The sequence below is a fragment of the Panicum virgatum genome, chromosome 2K, assembly GCF_016808335.1.
Source record: "Panicum virgatum strain AP13 chromosome 2K, P.virgatum_v5, whole genome shotgun sequence".
NCBI lineage: Eukaryota > Viridiplantae > Streptophyta > Magnoliopsida > Poales > Poaceae > Panicum > Panicum virgatum.
This window is the reverse complement of record NC_053137.1, coordinates 58,527,512-58,539,679: the sequence shown is the minus strand read 5'-3', so window position 1 is coordinate 58,539,679 and position 12,168 is coordinate 58,527,512. Positions and strand designations below refer to the sequence as shown.

The 12,168-nt window shown below is 48.2% G+C and overlaps 1 protein-coding gene across 1 annotated transcript; it reads right to left on the bottom strand.

The window, feature by feature from the left end:
- Positions 1-241: 241 nt before the first annotated feature.
- LOC120695510 lies at positions 242-3,886 on the bottom strand. The gene is made up of 4 exons (XM_039978739.1): positions 3,497-3,886; positions 2,906-3,364; positions 1,684-1,863; positions 242-711 (listed from the first exon to the last, which is right to left on the bottom strand). Exons 1-4 carry the CDS (start codon positions 3,884-3,886, stop codon positions 694-696), a joined length of 1,047 nt encoding a protein of 348 aa, XP_039834673.1. The 3' UTR covers positions 242-693.
- Positions 3,887-12,168: the final 8,282 nt, after the last annotated feature.

Here is a 12,168-nt window from a genome sequence, read left to right as displayed (position 1 = left end):
GTTTTGATATTTAACATTTTTTTCAAATGTTCTGATATTTAACGCTTTTTTCATTTGACTGTTCGAGGCATACGAGGCATGCGTCAGTTATTAAACGTTCTGATATTTCAAATTGGTATCATATATATTTCCCAGTCGTTGAGTCTGAACATCTAATAAGTATTAATACCATATTTAATTGCATATGCCTAGTACAATCTGTTACATGATCTCACATGTAATATGGAAAGAATCCCCTACGGAACCAACTCTGTTTTAAAATGTTTTAATTAATATTTAAATTATACTAGTTTGTACAAGCATAAAATTTGTTACATATTCTTGTTTGTACATCCTTGTACAGACAAACTCTTTAAGAATCGAGTTTATAATACTTCAATTAATATCTAAATTATTTACTACATACATTTCTCTTCCGCCTTACTAATACTCCATACAACCTCCTACCCAGTACACCCCAGTACCCATTCACCACCGAGTCATCTAAGTGGCGCGAACCGGGTAACTGGTACCAGGAGATACCGCCTTAAGCTGAAGTTCTAGGTGCTGAACCTTGAGCATTTGAGCATTTTACCTTGTACCATCTAACACTAGGTGGATGATAGAGAAATTTTTTTTAAATACTTTTGATGCCTCCAGTCCAGCGGTACATTCTGGCACCACATCCACATAGGTAACCCTAGTAGTACCGTCTCATCCCTCGTAGCACACCTAAGCAGCGATATAAACATTAAATTACTAACAAAATAATAAAATTTCATCTCAAGTGAGCAGATTAACTAGTTAAACAAGGACATGCCTTAATCATAGTACCACGGCAGTTAGGAATGAAAAAAAAACCATGTGACAATCATATGTTTAGTCTTTCAAAAAAAGATAATGGACTGGCAAATTCTTTTTTTTTGCAGTTGATTGACATGTATTCAACTTGAATTAGAAAATTATATCATTTTCTTATTGTTGTAGACATATACATGAAGCAATGCGTTAATGAAAGAGATGTTCAATAGTTAGAGGAGTGCATTTAGACAATATACACAGGAAGAGATGTTGAATATGAAGCAAAGAACTGAATTAGCAGCTATACTTATGCAGCCAATTAACCAACCAAAACAGTAGGGCAAGCAAGCATAAACATCATCCATAAATGAAGCGCATACCTGCTACCACCAAGTATCGGAAAACTGAAGAGTATTTTTTATATTGATTAATCTACACGATCCAGAATTTCACACATGTTTCTTCATACATGCAAATACACATTTTCTCGTTGATTACACTACACAATCCAGAACTTTATACATACCAATACAAGCACACTCAATTTGGACACAACCACACTCCGACAGTGCTGCATTGCTACACCAGAGAAGAAATCGCGGCTTAACCTATCACTAGTAAGTTGGCCCGTGCTAACGCCACGGGTAAAAAAAAACATATTTAAGTGCAGTATCACATAATTTTACTCAATGCATACAAGACTATCATAAGACCAGAAGGCCGAGCAAATAGCTTAGAAGGATGTCAGAAGCCGGAATGCTAAATAATGAACGCCTTGCAGTGACTAAATAAACTTAAGAAGCTGTAATGCTGAATACTGAGCTAGAAATAAAAAAAAAGAATCCATCTATCATGCTGAATGCTAACAGATGCTGAACAAAAATTTCTTTTAGGATTACACACCTTTGGTTGTTCAAAGGCCACACCATCTAAGAAACTGACAGCGGCAATACAAGCCGATGACTCTTCTCCTGCCGGAGGATGGGAAACATCAGCACCAAAAACGATTGTCGGCACATCCGAGACAAAAGGTATGCCATTAGTCACGGATGCTTTCTCAAGAACTGTATTGCGCCCTCCGACCTGATAAACACATAACAAATATCACTTTTATGACAACTGAAGCACATCAGATGGAAGAAAACAGTAAACTGCACTGACCTTCACAATGATTTTAAGGGCCACACATTCAAAATACTGCTTGTTTTTGTTGGGCTTTGGGTTGATGCATTTTAAACATACAAAGCACATGTTTCACACAAAGAAGATGTAACATAGTTTTGTTGATTGCACAACCACATTCATAGAGCAAAATCAAATTTAATGCATGTTTTTTATGCAAGCTACTTATTGCAGTTCCATAGAAATACAAGAAACACTGCATGGCAAATGATCAGCTCACACTGCATGGCAAACTTAATCCTTCTACTAGTTTTAAGAAACTAAAGGTGTTTGGTGAGAAAGTAAGAGGTTATGTGTGACGACACCAGGCTTTTAAGTCACCTATGCTCTGCAAATGACAGGATTGTCGGACCCAGTAAATGTGATTTTGCTTCCTGAAACAAAAGTAAAACATTACAGAATAAACAACAAACATTTCACTATAGTGCCTACTGCAGGTGCAGCACTTGCAGTCCCATAATCTCCTTAAAGCTGGATAGATATGCCATTTTAGTTTAGAAATGCAGGATGCGAGGCAAGCTTTTACAAACTGATTTGAAAGTGAAGCTGGAAGCACAAGACACAGTACAATTCCCATGGAATTATGAACAATCATGTTCGAAACAGCACTGAGGTACCTGCATATATGCTTCACGCCCATCACATTCACATCCTGGGACACATTGTACCGTCAATATACATGGCAAATTATAGATGACATTTTCAGGAAAAATAGCAAACATCAAGGTATATGGTGACCATTTGATATTATTGGAAGCAAGAGAGAGACACTGACACCACATACTTTTATTCCCATGCAAATTCACTTTAGCGGCATTCTATCAAACACTTTAGGGACATAGAGCATTAAGCACTGAGCACGTGATTCTAAACAAATTAGCATCCACAATCTAGGCACAATACGGAAAAGACAAATGGGTGAGCACGGAGGGAAACAACTTGCCTTCACTATCTCCAGTGGCGACGATGGGGGGCGGAGGCAGTGGTCGTCAGGGCCAACGTCCGGGGCGATGAGGAGATGGCGGGAGAAGGCGGCGACGGTCTGGAGGACGGGCGCCAGTGGGGGTCGCGGGGGTGGAGGAGGAGACCCGTGCTGCCTGCCGCCCGCGCAGCAGAGAGGCGCCGGCCACCGTGGCCACGGCCGGTTGGCCAGCGCCTCCGCGCGCGAGCGTGGCACAGAGGCAACGTCGGCCTGCCGCGTCACCGGCCAGCGCCTCCACGTGCGCGAGCACCGGTACAGGAAGCCGGCAGAGAGGGGACCCCAGGCAGGCGCCGGCCACCGGGGCCACGGCCTCCGCGTTTGCGAGCACGAGGGCGACACAGATCCGCGAGAGACCAGGCAGATCTGTGAGGGATGGAGCGGATCGGGCGGCTCCTCCTCCCGCCTGAGCGCCGCCTCTCGCTATCGCCGGCTGCCGGCAAGGAGGAGCGCCAGATCTGGGGGACCGGTGGCCGGGTTCGCAGGGGCGTGGCGAGTGGCGGCCGGATCCCAGCCCGGCCCGCGAACGGCGGCGAGGGGAAGCGGCGGCCAGACCTGGAGGCTGGAGCCGGACCCGGAAGCGGCATTGGAGGCCGTCGCGCGGAGGCGGAGGCGGAGGCGGAGGCCTTCGCGCCGGATTACGCGTCTGCGGCCGCGGGGGATTTTTTTGGTGGGTTTCGAACCCGGCGCGCGGTAGAGGGCGGGCGCGCGCGGTCGGCGGCTCACCGGACGAGGGTTCCCAGCTCCGTGGTGCAGCGCGCGGGGCAGCCGGTGCACGTGGGCAGCCGCGGCCGGCGGGAGAGCGGCGTGAGGCGGCGGCAGCCGATCGGCCGATGAATTTTTTTGGATCGGCTGATCAGCAGCACCGCTGACCGCGGTATCGCCCGCCGCCACATGCAGCACCGCCGGATCTGAGCCCGCCAACGCCGGATCGGGACACACCATCGCCGGATCTGGGCGCGCCGCCGCCGGTGTCGCTCGCTGGCCTCGGGAGCACCGACCGTGGGTTTAGACGGAGAGGATGAGAGAGAAAGCAAATGGTTCAAATGATTTCGAAATGTGGCGACGGAGGCGACGGAGACGGTATCTTTTTATTTTGTATAACAGCTGTACGTATACACGTATAAAGTACACGATTTGATGTAAATCTGTTCCGTTCTGACGCCGCTCGGATCTCGAGGTGCAAATAGAGGTACATGATAACACCTACCGGGGTACTCGGGTACTAGAAATCTTCATTCTGTCTTGGCGTCTCTGGTCGTCGTAGCTTGCCGAGAGTGATGTGATGTGATCTAAGAATGGTCGACCGGCGGCCGGCCGGGTCCCATCCCGGCCGGTACGAAAAATCCAACCTCGAGGGTAGGGGCGAAAAACTTAAACGTGCTTGACTTTTACTTTTCGCCGTGCACTAGGATCGAAGCTATAGGCGGCGGCAGGGCACTACGGTTCTGACAGTGGACTGGACACTACGGGTGTGACTGATTTTTTGGACGGAACCGTGGCCAGCCTGTAGCAAAAATGGCCTCTCATGCCATATTTCAATATATTGTTTTGGCGATTGATGACACACACAACACTTGGACTAATATGATGGTTAAGATGATCATTCTCAGGTTTTTAGGTTCAAGTGATGTCAAAGAGAAGATAGGCAAAGTTAGGCCCGAAGGGCTGCCCCTACGGGGGTTCCGCGACCCGGTTAGCGGACGGGGGTCGAGGGTAGCCGCCCCTCGCGGGTCTCAAGGCAGCGCCCTGAAAGCTCTTCGGTCGGTAGCACCGGAAGACCCGACCGATGGTTGTCGGAAGAACCGACGCCATGATATTTTGGTGCAGAAGAGAATCGAAGCCAAGTCAGCTTATAGGCACCGGATGAACCGATGGTTCAAAAAGGAGCATCGGTGCATTGGGCGTACTGTGTTCCAGAGACGATGCAAGTCGCGCAAGAGCCAAGTCTTCAGCATCGGTGAAGCATTGATAGTGAAGAGAGAAAATATATAGAGTATGAGAGATAAGCAGTCTGCTGAAGATGCTCTCATTTCATTTACCTCCCTTGTCGGCTATATGCCACTTTCCTTTTTTTCAGCTAAATTCTAGGCCCGCTTTGGATGTCGTGTTAAATTTTGGAATCTTGGATTTTGGCATTTTCGCCCTTGTTCCATGGGATGTTTACCATAGAAAAAAGAGTTAAATATACCAGCGGCCCTCGAACTTGTCCTCAGATGCCACTTAGATCCATGAACTAGCAAAATGGAAAAATGGCTCCCTGAACTTGTTAAATTATGTCACTTAGGTCAATACCCCTTCAAGAGGTCTGAATATATGCAAAACAGCCCTCGAGTTTTATCATCTTCTATATCTACGTCCTCCGACCGGCTCACCTCGCCTGACGCCGCGCGCTGCTCGCCTCTGGCCGCACGTCGTTCGCCTCCGGCCAGTCCGCCGGACGCCGTGTGCCGCTCGCCTCCGGCCACGCGCCGCCCACCTTGCCTGATGCCTAGAGGGTGCAGAGCGCGCGGAGGGAGGGAGGGCGGCGCCTGGAGGGCGCGCCGGGGAGGGCCGAGCTCGAGGCCAGGGAGGGGGAGGGAGGAGAGGGCCGAGCTCGAGGACCCTGCTCGCCGCGAGCTAGGGAAGAGGGCATCGACCTGCAATCCTCATTCTCGTCGCTGCCGCGGCGGGGCCCGCCATGGCCGCCGCCGCCATGGGAGGGGGTGGAGGAGGGCAGAGCAGGGAGCGGCGGACCCACTCGGCACCCCTGCTCCGCCACCACAATCCTCCCCTGCCGCGGAACTTGGCCCTCGGCGCCATGGAGCCGCCATGGCCGCCGCTGCCATGGCCACGCGCAGCGGCTCAGGAAGGGGCCCAGCTGTCACAGAACAGTCCAAATAATACCGATCAAGTACACTAATCAACTATTTAAGCTTAATCCTCAGTTATTGCACTCAACCAGTACACCCAGACTGTCTGCTGTAACCAGGATCGATTACACGAGAACTCTCGCCAAAAGACGAGCATAGGTGATTACAAGCAAAAACAGAGTTCAAAATAATTTACAAACAGAGGTTAACACAGGCTTCTGAAATAATTCACAATAAAGTTTTACAATCCAGGGTTACATGTGAAACATCAGAGTTTAAACACAGCGGAAAGTACAACAAGTTTGAAACAAGCTTCGAAAATACAATACGGTAGATAACGTCGATGACAAAAGACGAGCTTCACATCTTGCCCACTGATGTGAGGCTCACCTGCCTGCACTTCACGGAGAAGATGGAACCCACTCGACCGTCCAACCCGGAGGTAGAGGTTGACCAATCCAAGATGCGCAAATCTCCTCAAAGTCTTCCGGAACACAGCCTGCTCAGAAGGGTTGCAACCAAAACCCTGAGTACTCTAATACTCAGCAAGGTTTACCCGACTATTGGTATATACTTAGCCGACTCATAAATATGCAAGGCTTTTGGCTCTGGAGTTCTTTTGCTGAAAAGCCACTAGTACTGGATCCTTACTTTCAATATTTTAGCTCCAATTTGTTTGATAAATAACACTAGATTTGCCTGAACAGCTAATACACACATGGTTGATCATCTTACCTTTTTAGGAAACCACAGTCGTAAATCATATGCGCATAATTCTATTCTCATTTGATCCTTTACTACGATGTGGCAAAGTGACCCAGGTTCTCATATCCGCGAGTCACGGCGAATCGATCCGATTTAACCTTGCAAGGTGGACCTAACACACACGTCACATATAGGCCCCGTCGGACCCTACGTGGCAACCCTTCACATATGCACACCGAATAGCCGAACTACCCTGCGACCCGGGACTGCTAGCCCCACCGATACCAACGAAGGGTCAGCCATGAGTTTATATACTAGCTCCACTAGTGAAGACAGTATCAAGTCCGCCTACCGGTGCACATATGGTACTGAGCTTACCGGTTTCGACTACCTCCTACTTCCGGCATGTGGTTAGTACTGTTCAAACTTGATCAACACTGCCAACAACGGTACGGTCCTCAATCGACACAGGCGGAGGCTTACTTTCCATCCATTCCATATCCATAACCCAATACATTTCCGCCCGGTCTCCATTGTACCTTTCTTTTCTCAATAATTCATTCTCCAGTAACTTTTCCATAAGTAACAACACCTATCTCTCGCGAGTGACAGGAATCACTCGGCTTCTACCCGGTTCCTAATTAGCAAAGCATTTCTAACGGTGCATGTATACTAGTAGAGACTCATAGGTACCTAGGGAGAAATATGCATACTAGGGTTTCATTCAACTCCTAGAAAACTTAATGCGCAATATTTAAATAATAATATTGAATACTAAAAATAGAGGTTATGCTCCGGGGCTTGCCTTGTAGGTCAGCAGGGTTAGTGACTTCTTTGGGAGCTTGATCAACAACTTCTCCTGGCTGCGGTTCTCCTGCGTAAGGCTCCTGGACCGGCTCGGCAATCAGCTCATAGGCGACTTCGGTTTCAGCGTCTATATGAATAAATAAAAAAATGCTATGCATGAAACTCAGGAAATGATGCAATGCAATGCAGTACTCGCAACTAGAAGTATAGAAAAAACAGATAAACAACACTCTCAAAACTACGGCCCAAAGGAATGGTGTACTGCTGAGATGGGATCCTGGCTCCAATTTCTCTTTAGCCTGAAGTTTCTCCAACAAGAAAGACTGGGGTGCATTTGAGCAAAACAAGCTCAATTCCAACTAGAAAAATGTAGTTCCAGTCTTTAATTGCTCTTAAACAGGAACCAGCAAATCCATCTAGCAAATGTAACAAAACTCCCCATTTCATGGTACTATCAGATAGAGCGTGAAATTACGAAGCTAATGCAACTAGTTTTGCCTTTTTAGCATTTTTCTTGAATAATCTAGGAATTTTCAAAGTTCTCAGCCACTTAAACACTAATTAGATAAACCCTAAACCCTAAACAGGGGCTGTTAACTGGGCCCTACCAGCTAGTGGGAGGCCCAGGCCAACCCCTCCTCTGCTCGCGCGCGCCACGGCCGGCGCGCATCCAAGCGCGCGGCGGCGGCGTTGTCGCCGGCGGGCGGCCTCAGCGGCGGCAGGGCGAGGCAGACCCGCGGCCAGAGAAGCCAGCCGGCGCTGGTGCACACGGCAGTGCCATGCGGGACCGCGCAGGGGGCGGCCGCGACGGCGGCGCAAGGCAGGGGCGGCGGCGCGACGGCGTTCTGGCGGCGGCGCGGCGGCGTTCTGGCGGCGGCAACACCCGGATCGAAGAGGAAAAGGGTCAGGGAGCATGAGTGCGTCACCGGGATGCTCACCGTGCTCTCGGATTAGACGGAAGAAGGCCGGAAGAGGGGGCTCGACGGAGGAGGCGGAGCTTCGGTGGAGCGGCAATGGCGGCCGGCGGCGCAGATGGCCGATAAGGCCGGGGAAAGGGGTCGACTGGGCTCGGGGAAAGGCGGAGGAGGTGCGGGGTGAGGCGAGGAGGGTTGGGGCGCGGGGAATCGAAAAGGGGCGGCGAGGTTTGGCCGGGGCGAATTACGGCGGCGAGGCTCTGCTCGGCTTGGCTCGCCCGAGCTCGAGGAGAAGAAACGGGAGGGGAAAACGGATGAGGCCCCACGAGCGGATAAGGACGCCGCAGCTCGGAGGGCGAGGTTCATCGACAACTGACGCGTGGAGTCGCCGGCGCGTCGCCGGTCGCGGTATGGGCGGCGGTACGAGCACATGGACACATAGTCAACAGTTTTGAGCAGATTTTGACCATCGAAATCTCCAAATTTCATATTGGCACTTGAAATTTGGCCAAAATATAAGTTGTAGAGGACAAAAAGATCTACAACTTTGGTTTTGGGTGAAAGTTGATTCAGAGCTTGGATTAAGGAGAAAAACGTGCTCGAACTCAGCTAAGTTAAGAGTTACTATGCAACTCGATTAGTGCTAATGACCGTGATTAACCCTGGTTAGCGACTAAACACATGATTAGCACCAAAAATTAACACTGTGGTGTTACAGCCTTCCCCCCTTAAAGGAATCTCGTCCCGAGATTCAGGCATAACGGAAAATATAAGACGAGAAGGTTCAAGTGCGAAGTACCTTGATGAGTGCTTAGGAAATCAGGGTATTTGGCCTTAAGAAATTCCTCTTGCTCCCAAGTGGCCTCAACTTCCAAGTGGTTGCTCCATTGAACCTTATAGAACCTGATAGTAGTGCGACGAGTAATACGGTCCTTGCGATCAAGTATCTTGATTGGATGTTCAGGATAAGTAAGATCAGATTCTAGCTAAATTGAGTCACTTTCAATGGCTTCAGTCGGAACTCTAAGGCACTTTTTGAGTTGTGATACATGAAAAATGTTATGAATTGCAAAAAGATTTGCTGGAAGATCCAATCGGTAAGCCACAGGACCGCATCTTTCGACAATTTGATACGGACCAATGTAGCGGGGAGCTAACTTTCCTTTTACTCCAAATCTTTGCACGCCTTTCCAAGGTGAGACTTTCAGATAGACGTGGTCACCGACTTCAAATACAAGTGGACTACTCCTTTTACCAGCGTAGCTCTTCTGCCGAGACTGCGCAATTTTCAAATTTTCTTGAATAAGACGGACTTATTCTTTGGCTTCTTGAACCATGTCGGGTCCAAAGATAGTTCTTTCTCCCACTTCAGACCAATTCAGAGGTGTTCGACAGCGACGACCATATAGTGCTTCGAACGATGCCATTTTGATGCTCTCTTGAAGCGTCCCCTCATAGGAGAAGACTTAAATGTGTTACAAACATCAGTCTCAGGAGGCTGATGACACATTTATTACATCAGATGGTTCATCACCGTACAACTCTACACGGTAGTGAGCAGAGAAGCGCTACTATCACGAGGATTACAATCCACACACACGCAACGATATTAAATATAAACAGAAGGTCATCAGAGTCTTGCGCCATGCGGTATCTTCTACGGGTGACCCTAATCCACAGGCCAAATCAGGGTCATAACTCCTTTACCGTTAAGAGAGGTTTCCTCCCGTTAACAATAAGTCGTTATGTACTTAAGTAGTAGGTTGAGAAACACCTTAGAAAATCAAATAGAGAGGTTCTCAACCATTCCACTACTTTCTTTGGGAGGAATCCATTCTCGCGAACAAACACACCCCCTACACACACCTAGGAGCGCCCCTTCCTGCATATCCATACAAGACCAGAGCAGACAAAACTGCTGAACTGGAGGAGGCCCAATATCGTGTGGGTTGAAGCTGGGCCACCGGGCAGCACCGAACGAGCTGTTTGGGCTGGGTTAGCAGGAAATAAATGCTGAAATTTTTTTCTATAGCTTGTTCAAGCTTAAATTAGGCTCTGGTAAAAATTTGAGAACCACAAACACTTGTTAACTCTCTGAACTAACTAGTCTTATTATATGTGAGTTAAATTTGTTGTTTTTACTGCTCCTGGGTGTAGGACGGTACCCTACTCGACGTCTTCTGGAACAAAGTCTGGGTTTTCCTCTGTAAAAATTAAGAATGGGGTGAGTACAAACATACTCAGCAAGTCCAACCACACCCACGGAGGGGGTATAAACAGAATATAATGCACAGGGTAAATCAAGGATAAGGCTAGGGTTTGTTTTACGGAAAGCAATATTTTATGCAAGGGTTCATTTGAAAGAAAGCATTTTCCCAAAACCAGTTTTTCTTGTACCGAGTAACACGAGGGGTTGATCCACACAGGATCCAAGTTTTAAGACTGCTACCGGACTCCTCATCCGCCGTAGCACACGGCACAACTGCCGGACACATTTCCAAAAACAACTCACGCCAACCCATCCCACAATAAACACTAGTTATGTGACCACACCGTAACTCGCCCAGTACCGTGGGCACGGCTATTCGAATAGATTCTTAACTCTGCAGAGGTGTGCAACTTTACCCACAAGCGGGGTACCGCAACTCGATCACCTTAGTGTCGGTGCAGATCCCAACAAAGTCATTACCCACCTTAGCTAGACCTGACTAGCCATCACGGGATGCACCAAGGGGTTATTGACCTATCACACAGAGGTTTTAACCGAGGCATAAGTCACACAGAGCTAATCCCTTCTCCTTGATCACCCATTGCTCTCAGCTCTCCTGATGGCTATCAGACTAACTAGTGGGGTTTATGCTAAGCCGTTGCCCATACAACAGTCGAGTGGTTTGCACGATAGTGGAGTTAGGTGAGATGACACACCAACTCGGTCCTTAGGGGTGACAAGATGGATATCTCCCTTCCTTGCCCTACCACACAGGCACGAGCACACCAAACGGCAAATCACACAGAAATGTCATCCATCCCGTCTAGACTCATCTTTAGAAAATTCCATTTTTATCCCTTCCCACACACATCTTTTCTTTATAAAAACAAGTTTTATTGTGTATAAGATCCTAAGTGTTCTAGCAGTGATTAACGTCCAAACAAAACACATTCAGACATTAATCTAGGTGGTCAAGGAATGGGTATAACAAATCAAGGGGTGGCTATCCAACCGTGTTTTCAGCAGGCAAAACATATGCAATTTTGTAAAACAGGCCAATAGGTTGTGTTTATAAAAACTGGGACAAAACATGCATCAAAGGATCCTGGTCGCAGCACTGTCCTTCGGGCTCGGGGTCATGGAACTGGTCCTCGATTGCTGGCTCGCAATACTGCTCGTCAACGGCCTCTCCTTCGTTTACACCGTGGTCTACGACGCACACAAACAAACACACAATCAAGAAAAGAAATAAAAGTTTTATCGTTGAGCTCGAATCGGAAATAATTAAGATATGGAGTTCGGAGTAATATTTTCGAGCGGTTTCCTAATGGCATGGACAAAATTATGTCATGAGTGGCGTGGTAAAGTTTTAGCTGGTCCGAGGTCGTTTGGCGCATGAAATGATAGGTTATATAGAGGTTTAGGGGTTAAATAAAGAGTTAGGGACCTATTTGTAATTAATCTCGAGAAAGCAGGGGTCTTATTTAGAATTAAGTTTTTATGAGGGAAGGGCTTATTTTGAATTAGAATTGTTGAAAGGGTTTCTTTTGGAAAAATCCAATAGGGTGGATGGGGCTCTTTAACAAATAGCAGAAAGGGGAGGGGGCTATGGGCTAATGTGCCCCCCTCTCCTCCCTCCGGACCGCAGAATAGGGGAGGGAGGGCAGCTCGCCGGCGGCGGCCAGGGATGGCGGCCTGGGGCTCGGGAGCGGCTCTGGAGTGAGGGGAAAAAGAGAGGGA

What these genes read in the sequence shown, in the direction of transcription:
- LOC120695510 (XM_039978739.1), bottom strand. Translation starts at nt 3,886, where the DNA reads ATGGTGTGTCCCGATCCGGCGTTGGCGGGCTCAGATCCGGCGGTGCTG. An exon ending in GGTCCGGCTCCAGCCTCCAG is followed by an intron (nt 3,365 to 3,496) that starts GTCTGGCCGCCG and finishes AGCCGGCGATAG; the next exon opens with CGAGAGGCGGCGCTCAGGCG. An exon ending in CGCCACTGGAGATAGTGAAG is followed by an intron (nt 1,864 to 2,905) that starts GCAAGTTGTTTC and finishes TGTGTTTATCAG; the next exon opens with GTCGGAGGGCGCAATACAGT.